We start from the raw sequence: 23,561 nt of genomic DNA, 5'->3' as shown, positions 1-23,561 counted from the left end.
CTGACATCCATCTCAGCTGTAATAATCCAATGGAGTCAGGCTGAACCTTTTTGGATGTCTCCCGGAGTGAGGATGAAGGATTTTGTGTTCTTCTCTCCTCAGAAATGGAACTGATTCCTCCCTGTAGTCTTGGGTTCCTTCCACTAACCAGGCGTTGGGCTCTTTGCAGAGGGAGTGAGGTGCATTTGCAATCACCTTTCACTCACTACTAAGATGGACGAAGAACACCCAGAACTCAGGACGTATGCTCAGAGTCAAGGCTGGTGGACCGGAGAGGATGAATTCAATTTTGCCCAAGTCTTTTCTCCCGCTGATGACCATTTGGACTGCTGTGCAGGCAAAGACAGCTTAGAAAAGCAAGAAGGTAAGTTAACCTGCTCCAAACTTTGGAGGGCAGACACAGAGGAGGGGCTGAGAATAAGCCTTGCATATTAAACACGAACTTGCACCTTGTTCCTGGTGACAGGAGCAAGGAGACAGCTTGCACATGGCTGCATGCAGCTGCTACACTTGTAGGAACATGGAAGGGTTGCTTATTTCTATGGATGGCGAACACTGCTGTTCTCATGGGATCCTTTGTGATACTGGATCACCTCTAGAACTTCAGAAACTTGGAAGAACCCTGCTTCTCCTACTAAGCCTGCAGGATAAGCCTTCTACTCATTTTGGGATCCTCTCATTGGGCCTGAGTACTACTTTCTTCCATGAACTTCTGCATTGGGCTGTTGAACTGAATTCTCTTTATAACCTGTTTGGGGCATACAGCAGTGCCACCACGCATTACTAACTTCTGATTAAGAATCCATATTTAGGCAAATGTATTGAACGGATTGCTCCTTGTTTATATGCATGAATAGACACTCCTCCCCCAGACCTATAATGGTCACATTTTCTATTTGCTGTTTTTTTTTTGTTTTTGTTTTTGTTTTTGTTTTTGTTTTTGTTTGGTTTGGTTTGGTTTTATTTTTGGGATTAAATTTTTTAAATTTTTTATTAGATATATTTCTTTACTTACATTTCAAATGTTATTCCCCTTCCCAGTTTCCTGTCCATAAGCCCTCATTCCCTCCCCTCCTCCATACGGGTATTCCCCCTACACATCCATACATCTCCCTTATTGCCCTCCCCATATTCCCCTGCACTGGGGGTCCAACCTTGGCAGGACCAAGGGCTTCCCCTTCTCCTGGTGCCCCAACAAGGCTATTCTCTGCTACATATGCAGTTGGAGCCCTGTGTCAGTCTATGTATAGTCTTTGGGTAGTGGTTTAGTCCCTGGAAGCTTTGGTTGGTTGGCATTGTTATTCTTAGGCAACGTATATTTTCTAACAACAGCTTCTTTTGTAAATAAAGTTTTTATTATGCCACTCAATTTTCTTATCACTATAATACAATTCCTAAGATAAAAATACTTATCGGGTGGAAAAGTTTGCTTTGAGTTATGGATTCAGAAAACTGTGAATCAGTTGCTTTGTTGCTTTTGGGTCTGAAATGGGAACAGGAATCATGGTAGCTGAAGAATGTTGACGAAGCTGCTTATTTCATGATGGCCAGGATGCAATGGGGGTTGGGCAGAGTCTCCTCAAGGCCACAACCCCAACGAACTCACCCTTCTCATATTATGAGGCCCTCACAATAGTATCATAGCCTGAGGACGAGACCTTCAGCATGACCTTTGGAGGACATGCCAGGTTTAAACTCTGGCACAAACCGGTTCCGTCGTGAACTGAACTGCCTGTGGCCACCAATGGTGAAGCCGAGAAGTTGCTGTGAGTAGAGTGTAGTGGAGAACACAGCGTCCAAGGCTTAACATGTCTTCTATCTGGTTCTTTAAGACAACGTTTTCTGATCTTTGATGAAGACTAATGCTTTGAGACTTTCAGCTATAGCAAAACTAAGCAAATAAAACAACAACGAAAATCCAAACAAACAACATGAAAGCGTGTTACACAGACAGGTATAGAAGTATTCATTTTTGAGTGGGAGCTTCATGAAAAAAATTACAAAAATTTTAAGCTAAAACAAAAGGAGGGACGCTCAAACACCAACCCTAAATCCGCACTGGTTAGCCGGAAGCAGAGGATGGAGGAGTATTATAACTCCAGGGGGCACCACCTGCACAGTCCAGGCTGGGAACCTGCAGGGTGGGGGATGGGGGCGAAGCAAAGGGAAGAAACAGAACGCAGATGACAGAGATATTGACAACGTGTTAGAGATGGGTTCAATATGATAGCAACTCAGGAGACAGGAAGTTGGGACACGGGGTAGGTGAAGAAATAAAAAACCTTGCTAGTATTTTGTGTAAAATGTAAACAGGAATTTGCAGCGAGGCTGTGCATCATAGCGAAGAGGCCTCTTCCTGTTTGCTGCTATCTCCGTGCACACAGACCGAGAGTGGGGTTGTGAGCTTGCATACCTGTTTTGGTACTCTGGGGACTTTATCGCAGGTTCCAGTCTGAAACCTGGACTCTACCCGCAGTTGGCCAACTGCTTCTCCACATAGTACCATGTTTTCTTTATTTTGTTTTTTGAGAAAGGTTTCCTTGTAGCTCAGGCTGGTTTGGCACTAACACTGTAGTGTTCCCCCTGTTTCAGCTTCCCAAACGAAGGGCTTATAGGCTTGAATGATCGCAGTCAGCTGAAAGACTGTTCTATAGAATCATAACCAGAGGAGATCCTGTCGGAGTGGGATTGCATGCAATCAGAGACACAGTCCACTCATCTGAATATACAACGAGGAGTCCTGAAGCCTGAGTGTCGTTCACACAGCAGAGTGGTCCTTCTTCTGACACTACACTTCCCATGAACGACAAGCAGGCACGAGGCTGAGGGTGTGGAGGGCCGCATACAGGGTTCACGCAGTTTCATGTGTGTGTCTGTTCAGTTATTGGAGTAGCTGAGGTAAAAGTAAAGCTATAAAAACAGATCTGAATGAAGTGGCTTAAAGGAACAGAAGCGCTTTCTTTCCCATATCAGCATCTCTGTGGAGAGGCAGCTCTGTGGAGTATCTGCTCAGCTCTGGGCTGCAGTTTGTGGACCACTTGTTGGCCTGTCCCAGCCAGCAGGGAGGCAGAAGAAAAAAGTGAAGACCAGAACACGGATGTGCCCAGAGATGTGCATATACCGTTTCTGCTCATCTCCCACTGGCCAGAATTTATCACGTGGCCAAACCTAGTCACCAGAGCAACTGGGAATTACATTCAGTAGTTGAGAAGTTATATTCTCAGGTATGACTTCAGGGGATTTATTAGTTAAAAAGTGACAAGAAGTGAATCAGTTTTGGTTGGTAATATTCACAGTTACATGGTTATATTTACTCTCTCCTCTCTCTCTCTCTCTCTCTCTCTCTCTCTCTCAGAAAGCATCACGGTGCAGACGATGATTAACATCTTACGAGATAAAGCCAGTGGCGTTTGCATAGATTCTGAGTCTTTCCTTACCACAGCCAGTATAGTGTCTGTCCTGCCTCAGAACAGAAGTTCACCGTGCATTCACTACTTCACCGGGACCCCAGATCCTTCCAGGTTCATCCGAAACATGTCATATACTCCTGACCATGCCCTTCCCTTGGATAGTTAAGTGGTATTTCTCAGTCCTTAGCCTGGGGTGCTGGGCTAAAACCACATAATGTTCAGTAATGGAACACAGTTATTACTGCTGAGTATAGATCACGGGCCAAGCGTGTGTCATAGACGGAGATGCAAGGATGCGCAGAAGGCAGTAAGGAGCAGATACAGGGATGCCCACGGTTTACAAAGAGTTCTCTTTGTAACTCTTGTGAGGTCCTGGGCAAAATGGTCCAGGGCTGATACAGACAGAAGCACCTGCTACTCTTCTGACATTGTGTCTGGGGGCTGCTTTCTGCCCACGTCATCAGCGAGGCAGTACTGCTCAGTACTGTGGGCACACCCTTTAGGAGGGACAGCTAGGTTTGGAATCCTCTCCCTACCACCTAGCAGTTGCAAGCACTTCGCCTCACTAAGATGGGATAGCCCTGCCCCCGCCTTTGTATTGTTGAGAAGATGAAATGAGACAAACTAATAATTCACAGTAGGCTTGGAGATTATTTATAAGGAGCATCCTTTGGTGCCAGGCAGACGGTGGCCCTTCTCCCTGGCAGCATTCAGGCATGCAGTCACTTAGAACCAACCAGCCAGAGGTTTCTAAACCTGTGCACATGAGGACAGTCTGAAAAATACAGACACCTTGACCTGAACCTACCCCAACAGAATGTGGGAGGTGAACCCCAGAACCTGCCATCCTGGGAAAACTCCAGGCGACTCTCTAGTGTTTTCAGGTGTCTCGTTAGTGGAAACCCCTGAGCATTGTTTGAGTGTCGGTTATTAAGCTGTTAGATTTGCTCCCGAGGAACTCACTGCTATTAATTTCTAGTCCTTTTGTGGCTGACAAGTTTTCCTCCTACAGTGCCAGGAATATGGAGCAACGGCTACACCTTCCTCCTTTCCTAGAGATTGTTTCAGATGACTGAAGCCCCGCTTCGACCACAGCTTTATTTTTAAGCTATTACCAACACCATTAGATACTTCTGCCAGTGCACAGTTGAAGTAGTTCTTTTATATCCGAATGGCAAATTGCCAGGCACTTACTACATATCAAACATTCGTGCCTGCTGAGTAACTAGGGATGGCGTGTGTTCGTGGAAAAGGGTGGTGTAGATGAGACGCTGAGGGCCAGAACCTCACAGGGGAAGAAACTAAGCCCTAGACACACAAGGTGACTGTGGAAAGATGGGATTCAGTAGACACAAAACCCAAACCAACATTTTAAGTAGGCATAGCCTTTCCTTCCCTCCCCTCTTCTCCCTTTCCTCCCCTCCCTCTCTTCCCTCTCTTCCTCCCTTCCCTCTTTTTCCCTTCCCTACCTTTCTCTCCCTCCTCCTCTCGCCCTGCTCCTTCCCTCACCTTGTCTTCCCTTCCCTCTTTTCTTTCCTAACCCTCCTCTTCCCTTTCCACTTCATCAGTCTCCCACAGCACAGGCCTGAAGCCCCGGAACTGGCTGGGTGTGCAGCTTCCTGTATATGAGGCTGGGGATCAGCTTTCTGTCAGCCCCTCCCCGACCTCCTATGCACCAAGCTCTTGGTCCTGCTGCTGGTCCCTCCTGGTGTCTTTCACTCTGCACTTGGCATGCTCTCTCGGTGATCCTCCCCCATGCCATCTGCTCAGTCTTGATTTTTATCTCTACCTTTCTCCTTGTTTTGGCCTAGCAGATCCTGTTTTTCACACCTCTTTGTATCTAGACCCCCTCCTATAGGCTAAGACTTGCCTCCCAAGGGCTCTGTGGACCCCTAGGAGCAGCGAGAGCTCTGTTTCAGTCTGAAGTGTTCTGCCAACATGGACAGACATTACTTTTTTAAGGAAAATAGAGTTTTTCTAAGTAACGGGTCTGACTGCCACGGTCCATTGTCCTGTCTTGAGGTCCCACGCTAACTTGGCTTAGGATATGAGACTTATTCTCACCCGAACACCCAGAGAAAGGAATACAATTGCTCAGGTTGAAGCAGGCTGCTTAATCCAATTATAGAAATGAATTGTGAAATTGCCTTCTGGTACTAAATGGAAACTTGAAAGTAGTTTTATAAGAAAAGTATTCATGGTTAAATTAATTGGAAAGACCTCATAGCAGATTACAGTCCTTTGAGAAGACAGTTCAGCTTTGTCTTGCACGGCAAAATGGGCCATGTCGCTGTCTGTGGCTCAGAACTGCAGTTAGCTCTCATTCTGTGCGTCTCTGTAATTGGGCATGCTGAACATTCTGTCTTTTGTCAGCAGGCAGTGTAATTACCTGCTCCTGGGTTTTTTTTCCAGGTAATAAATTAGAGCGATCTCAGCTGACTTACGTTACTATTGAAATGCAGAGCTGTTTTGAGATGCTGATTTCTGAGCAGTAGACTCTGATCACGATATATAAATTGCTCCTCCCAGTCCATAATAGGAACAATGGGCAGGCTCTGCACGCTTAGGTCCCTCTCTAGCAAGTCCCACACATTCATTTATAGGTCTTGGAAAGCCTAATTCACACCTGACTCTTCCCTTCAGCCCTCCACCCTCTGTTCCCGCTCCCATCATGTGCGAGGCACCATGGACATTTGAGAGTGAAAGAAAATGTGTTTGAGTGCTTGAGGGAAAGGCCTTTTAATCATGTTTACTGAAGAGACAAATTTTACCACATTACGCCTCTGCTGAGTCAACAGGCTACTCTCCTATTGATCAAGTGGTGCTGGATGGCTTTGGGGAACAGGCTGTGATCAGCAGGAGCCATTTCCTGAGATAGTACTTGTTGATGCTCCCCTGATGTGACAGATTTGGAGGGAAAGGCTGTTTAGAGAGGGACCTTGGTTCTTTCAGACTGTCAAGTGTAGAGGTTTTGGAGTGTGTGGCAGCCAGAGAACTTGTGCTCACTCGTCTCTGCCAGCCCATGCACTAGGACGTCTTGGTGGGGTTCTAAATTGGCTAAAGAGAGAGGGTTCACACCACAGAGGTGGGCAAACACCAGAAATCAGAGGTCATTTCTCAGAGGGAGGTATAGTTGTTAGACTGGGACAGCATGTAGGCAAACCTACGTGGACTCAAGCTACAGGATGAGGAAGCTGACAGGGAGAACAGAGTCACCTTAACCTGAGAGATCATGCTGACAGAAGGAACAGAGCGCCCCTCGTGGATTGGCTCCGATTGTACACCTGGGTATCTGTCAGCTGCACAGGGCACCTATTTGTTCCTAGAGGAAGTCAGTACAAGAGGCCTTTAGTGCACAGGGCACATCAGCATAGATATACATGGCCACTGGATCAAATGGCACCCACACCCTGTCAGTTTCATTCTTTGTCCCTCCTATACCAGTCCCCTCTTCTTTCCCTCTCCCACCTCTGACCTTCCAAAATGCCTCCAAGCTTCTGGCTCTAGACTACTGGCTGCAGGGTCATTCTGTGCCCCACAAGTGCAGCTCTCCTTCCCAGTGCTCCTATTCAGTGCTCCTTCCTGGTACTCCTGAATACTGTTCTTTCCCAGTGCTCCTCCTGTACGATGTTCCTTTCTAGTGCTCCTGTATGGTGCTTTTTCCTAGTGCTTCTGAATAGTGCTCTTTCTCTGTGCTTCTACACAATGTTCCTTCCTGGTGCTCCTGTACGATGCTCCTTTCCAGTGCTTTTCCTAGTGATCTTTCCCAGTGCTCCTTGTGTAGCGCTTTCTCAGTGCTCCCGTGTGACATAAGCTCCTTCACTGAGTGATTCTGCTCATCGTTGAATGTAACATTAGAGTGATGTTGCCATACGACCACAGATGAGCCATTCAGAAAGACGCCTACATTTTTGGAGAAGCTAGTTATTCTAGGCTAGCGCCCCCTTACCCCCCTCCCTCATGGGTTCGTGGCTGAAAAGATTCATCTGAGCTACAGCCTTTGCATTGTTCCTTTCTGTGTCTCCTGTCCCTCAGAGATTTTGGTCACAAGATCCTCCCAGTGCGGCTGCTTGGGGAGTGTCTTATCTTCAGCAAGAACAGAAGGGTGTTTGAGGTCAGACTGTTCTTTGGACAGATATATATAATATATATATATATATATATATCAGTAGGGGAAGCTGACTTCATATTTACTTAGAAGACATGAATTTAACCACTTAGTTGAAATCTAACTTTGGACAAAGCACTGGCCTCTGTGAGCCTCAGTCATCTCATGTGTGAAATGGGATCATTCCCTCCTACCTGGAGCAGTGTGACCCTCAGGAACACTGGAGCAATGTGGCCTGGAACAGTGTCTGGAAGGAATGGCCATGACTCAGAGAGGCAGTTTCAGCTTTGACACCACCTAGATGTGTGGCCTTGGTCAAGTCATTTCTTGTCTGTAGACATGAACACTCACAGAAGTACATTGAAGAAGTTGCTATCTGAGATTCTGTTATGGAAAGATGCTTGGGTGTGATTCTATTTAGAATTACAGATGTGCTTTGCAGTAAAGATTGGCAAAAACGTTAGACTGTTTGCAAGCTGCTAAGGATCCCACATTTCCTTTGTAGGACGTAGGCCAGAGGTACAGATGATCCACATATTCGACAAGTATTTCTTCAGTCATCACTCAAACAATCATTTAGTTTCAATTTATTAGCAACAATTCTTACCATTTATAATAACTATCATCATATATTTTATTATTTATGTAACTTATATAGCCTCAGGTTTACCCTCGGCTACAAATTGATGTCTCAGATTTTTTAGCAGTTGAGGACGCTAATTTTTTTTTACAGACCATAAAAGGAACCCGGGAAGCTTTGACTGTATCAAATATGATGAGTACTTGCTCAAATTTAGTGTTTAATTTTCTTTTTTTATTGGATATTTTCTTTATATTTCAAATGTTATCCCCTTTCCCAGTTTCCCTTCTAGAGACCCCGATCCCATATCCCCTCCTACCTCCATGAGGGCACTCCCCCACCTACTCCCTCCTGCCTCCCTGCCCTGGCATTCCCCTATACAGGGACATCAAGCCATCACAGGACCAAGGACCTCCCTCCCATTGTTGCCCAACAAGGCCATCCTCTGCTACATATGTGGCTGGAGCCATGGGTCCCTCAATGTGTACTCTTTGGTTAGTGGTTTAGTCCCTGGGAGCTCTGTGGGTGTGGGGTCTGGTTGGTTGATACTGTTGTTCTTCCCAATAGAAAGGGTAGTTGAGAAGACTGAACAGATGTTGCCCTTTGCCTTGGAAAAGCTACCTGGCACCTTACATCACCATTAGAGAACTTCACATGCAGTAGGTAGTGAGGGAGACTGACATTATACTGAGCTCTGACGTGTTACTCCATTCCCCTGTATATAAGATACAGAAGGTCAGGACTGGGTGGCATGAACTTACTGAAGTTGGAACCCACAAGTTTGCAATTCTCATAGAAATAGACATGGAAAGGCACCAAGGTAGCAGAACAGGTTCAGGGACTGGGAGAGACTGCAGCCATGACTTCTGCCATTTGAGAAGCAGAGCAAAACCACTGGCCTCCCATCGATGCTGGGAGGGTATATACTGCCATTCCCAGCCTCTGTCCAGTTGCTTGCCCCTCCTGTTCTCATCCGGTTTAGAGCTGCTGGGATGACCAGCTTGGTCCTTGGCAGGGTCCTCCCCAGTGATCAGTGTGTCAGAGCACAGTATGCAGGGCAGGGCTCTCAGCCAATCAATCTCTCCTCCCTTTTGAGTTTTTGGTGGACCGAGGAGGTAGCAGGTGACAGATGAACACACTGTGTCCTGGGGTTGGTGAGAACGGGGGAAGTCTTTTCAAGGGGCCTTCACTCAGCCCCTCAGCAGTTCTAGGAGACTGTGGCTCCCTGCTGCAAGGTCTCATCATCCAGACTGTCTGTCACTGGCTCTGCTCGGTACTGACCTGGGTGAGTGTTTGGATGGTGTGTGCAGAATGGTCCCTGTGCCAGCCAGAGAGGGCTGCTGTAGCATATGCACTGACTACAGTCATCTAAGTGCTGCTGGCCCTGTGGGACAGGGCAGGGCTTACCACGATGACAGCTGAATGGAACCCGAAGACAGCAATCTGTTGCCTATGGTGTCCCGCACACACTTCTTCCTTCATCTTCTTCTCTTTCCCCTTGGGAGGCAATCGAAGTTGGTGTAGCCAACTGCAGCTTTGTAGCAACTCCTCTTTCAGGCCCAGCAGTCAGCAGCAGAGAAAAGCAAAGATCTATTTGCAAAAGGCTGCAGGAAGCGGAAGTGTGTTCCTTCTGTCCACAGGTAGCTTCCTCTCTTCTGGGATTTCCTTTAGTCATGGCTGGGGAATGAGGAACAAGAGCCCCTGGGGACAGCCTAGTCTGACATGTGTTGCACTGCAGGAGTCTGCACTCAGCACTTCCTCTAAGATATGTACTCATTCCGCCAGGAGAGTGGGCATCAGACAGAGGAGGAGGCATCAACCGCCTGCTCGGTTCAGCATGAGCTCTTAGATAAACAGGCTTCTGTGGTCCGGTCATGTCCCCTCAGAGGCCTCTGAGCTTAGCTGATGTTATCTTAGTCTGAGATACTTCAAAGAGTTTTCAAGAAGATAGACCCTTAAGATCAATAGCAAAAACCACTGTCTTCCCAGGAGAGAAATGGGTAGCCCTCTTTTTGACTCAAATGCATGGCTTATTCTGCCCTGTCCTGGAACACTATGTCTACCTGCCCCTCTTTGCCAACAAAAAGAGGCTTCTCCGATTGCCTTCCTAGAGCAGCAAAAGTCTGTTTCAACATCGGCCTTCGTAAACGGTTGTTAGTGTTACTGAAATGGTAACTAGACGTGCAGCTCTGTGTCTCCTGGCCTGCACTCACCTGCCTTACTAGGCTCAACCCTGGATACCCCAGACACCAAGCCCAGTCTGCCTGACACAGTTCTCTTTTCTCTCTAGGTCCATATTCAAGCCTTTCATCTTTGTTGATGATGTAAAACTTGTCCCCAAAGCACAGTCGCCCTGTTTTGGGGACGATGACCCAGCCAAAAAGGAACCTCGGTTCCAGGAGAAGCCAGACCGGCGGCACGAGCTGTACAAGGCACATGAGTGGGCACGTGCTGTCATCGAGAGCGACCAGGTGAGCCCGAAGGAGGTCGAGGGAGGATGGTGGAGGTCAGTGAGAAAGGAGACAGCGAGGTGACTGGCACACGCACCTCTCTCCTCTCTAGCCTGACTGGTCTCTTTCAGAAAGATAATGTAGATGTTAACTTTCCTACCAACCCCTCTGAAACAAAAGAAAACAAAGCCTCTGCTTTCACTGTTACTCTGAATGCAGAGGGCTGACAATCTCTTTCTTGTCTGCTGCTAATCTCCGAGCGCCAGAGACACACAATCTAAAATCTTTGTGTACCCTTGGAGGTGAAAAATCTGTACTGTGTGGAATCAGTCATACTAAACAGTAACTGCTCCAAAGTGGTGTGAACTTTGGAGTCTCATTGTCTGAGTGGGCAAAACAGCTCTGCTCTCAAATGTGTTTAAAAAGTAGCTTCTATGCCACGGGTATTCTATCATGATCCAATAACAAGATTTTCAATTTCCAGTATGTTTTTCTTTTTAAAACAATCTCACAGAGTACAACTGTTGTACCTGAAAAGCTTTGGTTAATAAAGTTATGAGACATCAGCTCAATGAAGAAAAACCCTTAGTGTCCCCTAGCACCCAGTAAATGCCCACAGGAGCCATTAGTGGTGAATCTTCACAGAATGTGGCTGTCAGGTGTTCCCTCACTTGCATCATCACTCTTCACAGGCCTAAGCTGTCCTGAGGGAAAGAACTGTCTCCAGATAAGTTGGTGCACACGCTTCATTTTCTCTTTAAGATTTGTACTTATCCACAGTTGTAAGAAGCTCAACATGAATGTTGGGATTTGAACTCAGGTCTTCTGCAGGAGCACTATGTACCCCTAAGTGCTGAGCCGTCTCTGTGCCCTGATTTCTTTACATTTAGCACTGTGGTTATCTGAAAAGGATTTTAAAAGGTAATGACTTGGGCTAGAGGAATGGCTAGGTAGGCTTGCTGTGCCGGCATGGGCTGGGATCTACACTGGAATCCTCAGCCCCTACATAAAAGGCTGGTCCTAACTGTGTGAGCCTGTAGCCAGAGCCACAGATAGTGCTGTGGGATTGGAGAAAAGAGGATTGTTTGGGCTTCTTGGTCACCAGCTTAGCTCCAGACTCAGTGAGAGGCCATGATTTGAGGTCATAAGGTGGAGCAGGACACCTGACATCCTCTTCTGGCCTCTGCTTGAGTGCATATAACATGCATATGTACAGGTATGTATACTTGTACATGTGCACTGTACACACTTAAACCACACCGTTGTGATTTGTTTTCTGCTGCTGTGGAAGATACCATGATCAGAAATAGCTTTAGAGGAAAGCTTTTATTTGGGTCACAATCCATCACTGAAGGAAGCCAGGCAGGAGCGCACAGTAAGGGCTGGGAGGCAGAGACTGGAGCAGAGGCCATGAAGGAATGGTGCTAACTGGCTTGCGCCTCATGCTTCCTCCATATTCTATGACCATTTGCCCAAGGTGGTGTGGACTCGTTCATAGTAAGTTAGGCCTTCCAAGGTCAACTGTTAATCAAGAGAATCCCCCACAGACTTCCCACCTTCCGGGTTGGCTGAGTCTTAAGATTTCATGTAAATGTCATGGTATGAAACACAGTTCACCTTCACAAATACTAAGTCTTTATAAATTTCAATACTTTAGCCAAATGTGGTGGTGCACACCTTCAAATTCCAGCACTCAGAAGACAGAGGCAGGTGGGTCTCCTAGTTAAAGGCCAGCCTTCTCTACCTAGCAAGTTCCAAGACAGCTAAGACTAGGACTAGAGAGACCCTGATTCAGAATTTTTTCAATACTTTAAAAGTACAAGTTCTCTTTAAAAATTCTGCATTTCTTAACTTAGGGTCCATAAAATGAAGACTAAGTTATGTCTTATATTTAAAAAGTGAAGAACCAGGGTATAGTTACAATCAAATCGAAGCAACATTGACATCCAGCTGTGTAAATCAAACTCGGTGTGGCATCTGGAACCCACAATTTTCTGAACTCCAAAGAGATGGGCAACTCCATTTCTCAGGCTCTCCCCTCTTTAACACACCCAGCTTGTCACAGGCTCAGACCAACTCCATTCTGCATCCGCTGCTGTCGTTGGTGGCTACACACTGATCCCAGTGTCTCCAGTCTCCACTCTCCACTGCAACTGAGGTTGAACGGTCACCAATGTCCTTTCACAGCGCTAAGCCTCAGCCACTCTCCATGACCCCCTCTGTCCTCCGGCTTCCATGCTGCCTAAGCCAGCATCCCACGGGAGACTCTTAGATATTACCAAGTTTGGCTGCCAGCTTGAGATGCAGCCTTGACCCCCTGTAAACCACCATCACAGAAAAAGAGTGACCAGGGGATATATGTGGCGTTTATTTATGAATTGAGCCATTTATCCCTTCAATAGACTACCTTTTTGAGGACGCCTACTGTGCTCCAGTCATTGGAAGGCTGACACAAGCCTAGCTCTTCCTCTCCAGGAGGTCATGGTGTGATGGGAAATACAGCCATGTTGACCAGTTAGAACAGCATGATGATGGTGGTTATGGCAAGAAGAAGCTATTACGTTCTGGAGGAAAGGTCTCTCGCAGAGCTCTGAAGATGGGCACAGGTTGACATGGTGCTGAGGGAGGGAAGAGCCTCCAGGGGACAGAGTCACCTGAGTGATGGGCAGAGAATATCATGGAGTATAGCCACAGATATGGCCGAAGGGGATGGATACACAAGGAAGAGACCAGTGCATTTTGACAAACACTCATTAGTCAGGATTTATTCCAAATTCGGACAGCTGGTGGCCGTGCAAGTGTTCCGAGTAGGCCAGTGACGTAACCATATTCTAAAGGAGTCCCCGTGGTGGTGGTGGTTTGGATCAGTAGATGGGGGAATGGGAGCGAGGGCAGGAAGCCAGCTGGACCCTGGGCTGTCAGTATCTACTGCCATGACGCACTCTGTTCTGCATGGCTGTGTTCTTCCCTCAGGAGCAAGGCCGCACACTGAGGAAGACCATGCTGGAGTTGGAGAAGCAAGGCTTGGAGGCCATGGAAGAGATTCTGAGCAGCCCTGAACCCCCAGACCCTGCTGAGGTGGGGGACCTTTTCTATGACTGTGTGGACACCGAGATGAAATTCTTTAAGTGATGTAAGCACCCTCGCCCTTACTTAAAACTTCCCACCCGACTAAATTACCAGCAGATAAACACTCTTCTGTTTGAGTAAAACGAGAGTTACCATGTTACCATGTGGCCTCCTTGTGTCTAAATGTTCCCTCTGTTCAGCTTAGCAACCCCCTCCCCTTTGCTATGTAACGCGATCCCACTTGCCTCTTGCTCCATTGTGTGATAAGCTATGGGCTTGAAGATGTTCTTGTATTTCAGTGACAATGGACACCTTAGCTTCTTAGGAGGAACTAGGGTTCCCTCCGCCTTGGACAGGGCTGTGGGGACACACTGGTGGGAAAGACAAGAGCTGTGAAGAGCCTGGCCCCTCTCTAGATAGTGGTTTCTTTAAGGTTAGCAAAAGGCTTTTGTTCATACCAAAGGCTCTTGTGTGTGCAGATGGGGGAAGGGTCCCCCCAGCTTCCCTCCACTGAGCACAGGCCTGTGTGTAGCTCACAGTCCCCACAAGCATGTCCTGGGAAACAAAGCCAACGGGAAGGAGCAGAGGACCCATGGGTACAGTCCCAGCTCTGCTCCAGTCTATGTGACTTTTGAAAGACCTTTGTTCTGTGAGCTGTGATCATGTGCAGTGGACCAGACCTGCTTCCACCTGCAGGAGAGCTGGGTATCCACATTAGCCGCACCTCCCCATCCAGCACTGCACCCACCTGAGGACATTAACTGGGATTTGATGGCCAGCAACTTGTATGCGATTCATTAAGTGGCCCTGGCAGAGCAGCCACACCCAGCTGCAAATCTCGGCCAATGAGGGAAAGGAAAGGGTCGATCTTGTCTGCTGAGCGCTACTGGGCCTGGGATCTGAGCAGCCACGGTCTCAGCAGAGCCCAAAATTAACCTAATTTGTTTCCAGCATCGGTGTGTTTGCACAAAGGATTTGACGCCACAGGAGTGTGTGAGGAAGACAGGGTGGGCCGAGGCCAGAGGCAGTGAGACATTTATCCACTGAACAGTTAACCCACCCACTGCCTAGTTAACTAGGTCCCACAAATCTGTGTGCTGGGCACCTGACCTCCAGGATCTCCTCTATTTGTTCTCACGCCCCGCTGCCTGACAGATGCCTTTGGACAATGTCTAGAATGGGAGAGAGGTACAGGTGCCTATGCATTGCCACTGTCCATGACTGAAGGAGCCAGGGGTGTAAAGATGACTGGCAGAGGTATAGATTAGAGGAGCAGCTAGTGAGTGTGTGTTGTGGGGGCCTAATTATAGGTCCTCATTCTTGTCAGGGCTGAGCAAAGAGAAACTATCAGTGATCTCAGGCATGGCCTCATTGCCTTCTTGGCTGCAGTGTCCTGGGCTGTGAGAACTGGCAGGGAACTGAGCCCTCATTTCACAGTGTGATGCTGGCTACAGGTTTTATTGGGACAAATCTTGCTTCTCTTCCAACCCTTGTTTGAGAGGGGTTGGGGAGGTGTGCTGTGAGCCCTTCTCTGAACCATTTTGTGGGTTCCACACATAAGCAAATGGCAAAGCATGAGAGGTGGGACAAATTCACGTTAACGTGGCATCTCTTGCTGATGACTAGAGGGTCTCAGGCAGAGCAGCTAAGCTGAAAGTGCCCTGTAGGTGCAAAGGGGAAGAGGGTGAGGTTTGAGGAGGAAGCGGTTGCCTGTCCAACCTCACCTGCTGAGCTATTTAAGGAAGGTGATGCAGAAGGCCGTCCTGTGGTTTCCCTGTGTGGTCTCCCCCCTGCCTCTGAGGCCAGCTCAGCAGATCTGACCTGCCTGGGGCAAGCCAGGTGATTCAGGGTTTGATCAGAAGTCTAGTGATAGCAAACGCCACAGACACCTTCTCTCATTACTTTGGCCAAGGTCACAGATGGCTGTGACAACTTGATGTCATTACTCAGGTGAGCACTGAAAACACAGGGGCTGTCTTTATAATTGACTTTAGTCCAGCATCAGACAAAGACCAGTTCTATGGAGCATTGTACAGCTCAACCTATGCTGTCATTGTACCACCAGAGGGCGCAGTAGCCCTCTGTGGGCCACCTGGCACATTAAAAGGTTTTCTCCTCAGGCAATGGATAAGAGATGAGATATGAAAGCTTTGCTTTCTGGGAATGGATGGGAACAGACAAGAGAAGAGAATCTGGCGAGGTGCCTGCACGTACTTTAGTGAGTTTATCAAAATTAACAACAGAAATGATACTGGATTTTGAACAAGCAGACATAGGAGAATATTTGTTTTAAAACGCAGCTAACAGATTTCTTGTTGAAGAAACATTCTTACAGGGGTAATGTCTCAATCAGGGGTCAATTTTATGAACAACATGTAGAAAATGGGTATTCAAGAATGTCGAAGATTGCTCTGTAAATAACTTCCCAGAAGACCACCCTATATCTATTAAGCCTGAGGGCGGGGGATCCCGAGCACACTTTGGGCAGAAATAAGTCATGATCATTGAGGACAGGCTGCCTGCCCACCTGCCCACCTGCCCACCTGCCCACCTGCCCACCTGCCCACCTGCCCACCTGCCCCCCCTACCCCATAGACTCTAACATAAGCTAGCTAGTGTTGTGTAGATGGGATTTACATAAGTGAAAGTGGCAGCGTAGCTGGGGGCAGACACTTGAGTTGCATAAGATAGTAAAGCGGAAGTAGTATGTTATCATTCTTGGGAGTGTCTGGAAGCTGTGGTAGGATAAACGCATCTGATAAACGCTGTGGAGACTTAGCCCAACACAAGATTCAGTGTTTGTAAGAGTCCGCCTCACAAGCTAATGAAGCAGGTGTATGCCTACTAGAGCTCTGTGGCAAAGTTCCCTTACTCTCCGGTGAGTCAGTAGCTATAAAAATAATAGTCACCACAAAGCACTGTCACCTCACATTGATACAGGTGATGCCACTCTGGAAGGTCCTCAGGGCAGCCAGGCCTGCATGCCTTCAAATTATTGGCTGCATTCTTGTATTGCAACCATCTTCAATTGAGAGCTCAGCTTTGGGAGAAAACACACCATGGAGGGAGAGGTGTGGCAGGTGTGGGTCGAGCATCCCAGCTCTCCTGTGCCTCCTGCAGCCGTAGTGTTTCATTCCACACGGCACCGAGCCCCAACTCCTGTCCTGTGGTATGTGTCAAATGTGTTTTATTGGGCTGCTGCCAACCATCTTGAACTGTCATGCAGAGAATTCTTGCAGGAATCAATAAGTTCTGTCTCTAACCATGTTGTGAGAACCGAATCGCCATAGCTGGAGCAGTGTAACAGAAAGCCTTTGTTCCTGGGGGTGGGGGAGACTGACTATGTGGTCTTAACAGCCTTTTGTACAAATACCTTCAAATCAAACGATGTCTCTATCCAGTGCTTGCCCTCAGAGTGTCTTTAAATGCACCAAGTGTACAATAAAAGCATTGAAGTCAATACCCAGGAGCCTCTTCTTGCTTGTGCTTCATGAACACACGTATGAGAGGACTGTGATTTTTCTGATTGGAATCTTTTGAAAACTCAATCAACCTCATCAGGGCCCTGCACCATGTCTCTCTACAAAGACAGATTCACTGTTTAAAAAATGAACTCCAGCTGGTTATGGTGGGGCACCGTTCTAATCCCAGTACTTGGGAGGCAGAGAAGCAGGTAGATCTCTGAGTTCCAGGGCAGCCTGGTCTACAACAAGAATCCCGAGACAGCCAGGGCTACCCAGAGAAACCCTGTCTGCAACGACAACACCCCAAACTATAACCACACGCCACTCAGCTCTGTCAGAGCAGCAGCTGTGAGGACAGCAGCCACAGGGTGGGGACCTGGAAACATTGTGAATTGCTGGCAGAAATGAAGGTGATTGTTCACTGTGAACGATGGAGATTTCCCATAAACTGCCATAATGACCCAGATACCTAGTATGTACCAAAGGAATTGAAATCAAGGCTTCCTAGCTTATTTAATTACTTACCTATAGATAAATGGAAGAAAGGATGGATACATAATGTGGTAAATCTAGGCCATGGAGTAGTAGTCACCTTTAAAATAAGGCAATTCTGACACATGCTGCATGCAGTATGTATGAACATTGGGTTGGACAAAAGGAATGTCATAAACACACACACACACACACACACACACACACACACACACACACACACATCACTCTGTTTGCATGATGTATTTAGAGGGATCAAATACACAGCCTGTTTGCTTTCCAGAGTGTGAAGTGTGCCCTTACTTAGCTCTGGACCCAAACGTCTTCATCACTTTACATCTTAGCTATGCATTTATCCCCAGACTTGGCTGATGAGGAACCTGAGACACACCTAAGTAATTTAATCCCCCAAATTCAAGAGATTCCTACCCTGGTTTGCCTTTCAACTCTGGTCTCAGTCAGCTCCCCCAGCAGACGGACTTCGTCTCCCTTTTTCCCGGCTTCAGTGTCCACTAGAAACACAGCTGTGGAGGGGAGAGGAGGACCTTGCTTGGCAGAGGTGGCTCTCAGAGGACTTGCTGAGCCGTAGGGGAGAGACTGAGGGTTTTAGGTCGGGCTTTCCTTGGTGGCAGAGATCTTGCCTATTATATAAGGTCCTGTATTCAATCCCTTAGGACTGCAAAACAGTTAAAAAATAAACTTTTATCATTCCAATACATTGGCAGAATTTATAAGCAACATTCTTGACCCATACTATAGTAATAAAACCGGTAAGTGTGTTGTTTTCAATTTCAAAAATGTGTGGGGTTGGGGCTTTAGCTCAGTGGTAGAGTGCTTGCCTAGTAAGCGCAAGGCCCTGGGTTCGGTCCCCAGCTCCGAAAAAAAGAAAAAAAAATGTGTATGGAAGGCACTCCCTGGGCATTTTTGGTGTTCCAAACAACAAAACAACAACAACAACAACAACAACAACAACAACAACAGATTTTCATACAGTGCTAGAGGGATGTCACAGTGCTGACTTTTTAATGCTTTGGGGACAAATTTCATATCATCAACGAAGATGGGAGACTTGGTCCTGGACCTGGAGGGAAAGCCAGGCTGAGCTTGGTGCCTGGGGTACTCGGTGGTGAGCCAAGGACGGTAGGCAAATGCAGGCCAGGAGACACAGCGCCATGTTTTAGTTCCAGCCATTTACAAAGACCGATGTCAAAACAGAATTCCGATGTTGAGGGAAGGCCTCTCTTCATTGGCAAAGTGGACACAGTGCTCTGGGACAGGGCAGACTAGGGCAGAGGACTCAAGCTCAGTTCCTGACACTGGTGCTGGGAGGCTCACAACCACCTGTCACTCTAGCTCCAGGGGATCTGACACCCTCCTCTAGCCTCTATGGGCACCTGCACATATGGCACATACACATATACACATACACATAAATAAAAATAAATACATTTCATATGCACAAGTGAAAATAAGTGTATTTTAAAAGGTGCTATTCCGGGTATTCCAGAAATCACCGTTCTATGTTTAGCCCTCTTGATCCTTACAAACGTGTCTCAGTACTTAAGTCTGACCCATTGCATTCCCACACCACACCCTCACACTGTATCCCAGAAACATGTGTATTCATCACATGCCAATCAAAAAGGCTTAGATCAATACTGGGGAATCACAGATGCGTCTTCACAGGGAAACAGCCACACACGTTCTCACTTATTAAAGTTTATTAGGTACAAAGGAATGATTTTGCAGCAGGAGACACCAATAAATATAAAATACAGGCAGAGACATGGGGCAGGGTCACAGTCTGCAATGTGGGGGTGGGCAAGGATAGCAGGGACAACTCCATGCGTGAGTTCACAGTCAAAGGCCTAACCTGTACACTGCTGGTGGGAACCGAACGTACCCACTTGAACTTGGAGGTGGTAGGCTCCGTGACAGGTCTTGAGGAGAGCTGCTAGGCCAGATCCCTGAGAATGCTCCTTGCTTGCTATTTTTTGGTTTCTGCTTGTTCCTTCCTTATGCCCTTAAATAAGTTTGTAAAAAATATTTATGTATTATATATACGGGTGTGTGTGTGTGTGTGTGTGTGTGTGTGTGTGTGCATATGAACAAGGGCACATGTGTGCACATGCATGTGAAGGCCCAAAGGCCATCTACAGGTATCTTTTTTTGGTCTATCTCTATCTTATTCTCACTAAACCTGCAGCTTGCAACTTGCAAATTTTGCTAGGTTGGCTGGCCACCGACCTTCCTGGGGTCAGATGCCTCTACCCAACTTCTAGGATTACAGACATGCTTCCCCCATGCCTGACTTTTATATAGGTCCTGGGGATATGAATTCCGGTCCTCATGCTTGGGCAGCAGGATGTCTACAGACAGAGACATCTCCCCCACTCTTGAATAGTTTAAATTCCTGTGCCAGCAGTATAGAACATACACCATGTGAATACATGGTGAACATACACCGTATGTGAACAGTTCACTGATTCCAAAGGCAGGACTGCCTTCCTGATGGCCCTCATCGTAGTTATGAAAGCTTTTTAATGATTATTACTCTGCATGGCTAGGAGAAGAGTAGTGTGGCTTCTGACCTTTCTGCACACTTCCAGAGCCACCGTAACAAACCAGCAACGTAGAACCGTCATGTCTGCTGATGTGGCTGTAACAACGGCTTGAGTCACTGCCCCAGAGATTTTGGAAACTTGACCCTGGCTCAGTTTCTCCTATCTGGCAGGAGAAAGCACGACACTAATGCAGGACATTTGCTCCAAACAATAGTCAGGTGTGTGCAGACACACAGCTGAACACTCTCCTAATCCATTGGCCCCTGATGGCCCGGCCTGGGCTAATGTTCTTGTGGTCGGAGTGCTCCAAAGCACACCATTGTTCATTTCCCCTCTCTTCTGTCTGCAGCTATTCTGAATACAGTGAGGGATCGGACTGTTTCCTCCCATTTCCCCCTCCTCTGCTACAGCCTCCCCTCTCCAGTGGATGGGAGCATTTGGGGCCTGACAAGAAGCAAAAGCATACTTTTCTCCCTTGAGATTCAAAGAAGGGTGCAGAGAGCAGCCCCAGCCTGGCGTGGCCCTCTGTCTATTCAGGACAGCTGAACTCGCTGCCTATTACTGCTGGGCATCCCAGGCACACGCCACCAGGCAACAGAGCCATCTGCGCTCTCAGATGAAGCTCAGAGAGAAGGTCCTTTGGGCTGATGGGTATTCTGAGACTCCTACCAATGGGGCAGGATATTTGAGATATGCTCCAAGAGCTGCTCTGCTCTTTCGTATGTGTTTCTGTATGAGTGTGTATGTCCCTGTGTGGGATGTGTGCACACATGTCATGCGTGAACCTGTAAGAGGCCAGAGGTCAACTTTGGGTGTTGTGGCCTCAGGAGTTGCCACCTTGTATTTTGAGACAATGCCACTTTCTGGAACCTGAGGCTCCTTGAATAGCTTGGCTGGCCAGTGAGTCACAGGGATCTGCCTGCCTCTGCTCCCCCAGTAATGGAATAACAAGTGTGTGTTACCACATCCAGCTCTGTGTGTATGTCCTTAGCAGGCATGTTACCAGTGGGTCTATTTCTCCAGCCTCCTTTTATTCTTGTTCTTTTTAAATATATGTTGTATTTTCCATGTAAATCTTACACTCTGGGTAGAGTTTGGGGAGGGAGACTTCTGAGGTAAAAATAAACTTATCATAATCATGAGCTATATACAACCGTAGTCTACAGGGATGGGAGGATATCAAAATCTCATAAAGCTGACTTTACCCTGGCTACCAGCATGGAGCTGGGAACTTGGAGGTGTTGAAGGAAAGCGGTAAAGACTGGGCGCTGGGGATGCTGTAAACAGTAAGAGCATTGGCTACCTGTAAAAGAATTCAGTTACAAAAGGGGCCCTGCGGAAGGCATGGGAGGGGCCACGCCCACTCTAGCCTTTACCTTGGGATATAAATATATATATATATACACACATTAGGCAGCAAAATGACGTCCCTGTACTGCTAAAAGGAAGCGAGACATGGCTTCTCGCTCACTGGAAGCTGAGTGGCAACACCAGGACCTGGCGACACACTGCTTCCTCTGAGCTGCGTGGTTTATAAGGCATTATTTGGTTTGATTTTGCGGTTGGAGTGATGAGAGTCATGCCAATAAGAAGCTGTTGTGGATAGTTATGACTTTTGGACTACTCGAAAACTAAGGATGCTCTGGAAAAGGTTTCAGAATCCTCGAAGGACCAGCCTGCAAGCATATGTTCTAGTCACAGTGGACACCACAGGGCGGGATCGGGAGCCATCTGTACAAGACGGACAAATGTCAGGGTGCTTGTTTTAAAAATATTAAAATGTTACTCAAATGAAAGTTGACTAACATGGTGCCTAAGGGCTTCATGCAAATCATTATTTACAAAAAAAATAAATGCTCAGTTCGGTGCCTGCATTCAAAGGAGTAGATCTTGAGTACAGTAGAGTCTCAAGGAGTTGTCCTGGTGTCTAGTCCAGAACCCCAGGACCTTGACGTCACCATCTTCTCACCGGAGTGCCTTTAGAGATAACTGCAGAAACATCACAGAATGTTAACTGCAGAAACATGACAGAATATTACTGCAAAACTATTCTCATGAAGACACATTGCCTACAGAAGATCCCTTGGCTAGGATCTCAAACTTTCAGATTTTCCCTCTAGGCGAGATGACTCCATCACATACAAGGAGCTGGCTTTTTTTGTTTGTTTGTTTGTTTGTTTGTCTTTGGCTTTCCCCCCAGAAATTGAGAATGGGAAGGGGCAAAGGGGACCTGAGGTTGATGGTATGTGGATACCTGATAGGGTCTTATAAACATTTACGGAAGGAAGCATATGCAATTCACTAGGTACAGAGCTCAGGAAAAGCAAACTGTGTGTTGGAGAAGCCATATGAAGGCAACAGAAAGGAGGGAAGGGGACCAAAGTCCTCAGAGTTCCAGCCCTGGGCCACTGTACCCATATCCATAGCACTCCCTGGCTCTGTCTACTGTCTCGGGCCCAGTGGTTCTCCTGTATGCTGCTTTGTGCCCTCATGTGGTGCAAATCAATTAGATGATTCCCAATGAGACATAAAATACCTTGACTTTGGGATGCTTAAAGACAACATTACAACCTCTCCTTGACTGAACCGGGGTCTTCTTTACAGACATCGTGGCCAATCCATGGCTGGGAGCCCTGAGCTAGAAGCCTGACGAATCTAGGTCCAGAGAGATGAAAACCATCCTTGGGGGATGCTTTTGACACATGCTTGTCCTGAGGCCGGGACTAGGACCTGCCCAAGGGCCTTGCTGAAGGCTTGCCGCAGGGGTGGGGAGGATGAACCTTGCTGCCCGGGATTCTAGCAGATTAGAGCAGCAGTGGGAACTCCAGACAGAAGTCAGAAAGGCACCCTGGGTAACTCCTTGACCTTCTGCAACAAACTCTCCTTTGTGGAAACAGACGAGCTTCTTGTTTCAGCTCGATCGTCTGGCTACTGTGAACGGTCAAATGCGAGAACCCATACAACCCAACTGAAAACTGGGAAACGCTTTGTAAATGTAGGCACTAGGACCATGGTGAGTCTTTCAGTTTTCTGATCATAAAATACTATCTATTCATTGTAGAAAATATAGAACTGGAGAGATGGCTTAGAGGTTAAGAGCCCTGACTATTCTTCCAGAGGACCCAGGCTCAGTTCACAGCACCCACCTAGCAGCTCACAACCATAACTGTATCTATAACTCCAGGTCCAGGGGATCTGGCACCCTCTCTGGCTTCTATGGGCACTGCACACATGTGGTACACAGACACACATACAGGAAAAAACACCCATACACATAGAATAAAAGTAAATTTAAAACATTCATTTTGGAAAAAAAAAAACAAAACAAAAAAAAAAAATCCCAGAGATACACTCTGAAGAAAGTAAAAATCAGCGATAATTTTCTAGAGTCAAAAATCTAAACTAGGCCATTATTTGGTTTTTG

The 23,561-nt window shown here is 47.1% G+C and overlaps 2 protein-coding genes across 7 annotated transcripts in view; one reads left to right on the top strand and one right to left on the bottom strand.

The window, feature by feature from the left end:
- The window catches only part of Scrn1 (secernin 1), a 62,128-nt gene extending 45,051 nt beyond the window's left edge, over positions 1-17,077 (top strand). For 2 of the 4 annotated variants that reach the window (XM_039108254.2, XM_006236512.5), the window contains exons 5-8: positions 170-364; positions 3,356-3,521; positions 10,389-10,569; positions 13,522-17,077. In XM_039108254.2, the coding sequence (XP_038964182.1) occupies positions 170-364; positions 3,356-3,521; positions 10,389-10,569; positions 13,522-13,680 (701 nt within the window). In that variant the 3' untranslated portion in view covers positions 13,681-17,077. Of the gene's footprint in view, positions 1-169; positions 365-3,355; positions 3,522-10,388; positions 10,570-13,521 lie in introns of those variants that run through there. The other 2 variants (NM_001025063.1, XM_063286615.1) reach the window with 2 other exon arrangements.
- Positions 17,078-19,276: 2,199 nt separating this feature from the next.
- Positions 19,277-23,561, bottom strand: part of Wipf3 (WAS/WASL interacting protein family, member 3) — a 79,848-nt gene continuing 75,563 nt past the window's right edge. For all 3 annotated transcript variants that reach the window (XM_039107139.2, NM_001398730.1, NM_147211.3), the window contains one exon: positions 19,277-22,126. In XM_039107139.2, coding sequence (XP_038963067.1) covers positions 22,092-22,126 — 35 coding nt within the window. In that variant the 3' untranslated portion in view covers positions 19,277-22,091. The remainder of the gene's footprint in view (positions 22,127-23,561) is intronic.

The sequence above is a fragment of the Rattus norvegicus genome, chromosome 4 (assembly GCF_036323735.1).
Source record: "Rattus norvegicus strain BN/NHsdMcwi chromosome 4, GRCr8, whole genome shotgun sequence".
In the NCBI taxonomy this organism is placed as follows: Eukaryota; Metazoa; Chordata; class Mammalia; order Rodentia; family Muridae; genus Rattus; species Rattus norvegicus.
This window is presented reverse-complemented; position numbering and strand designations above follow the sequence as displayed.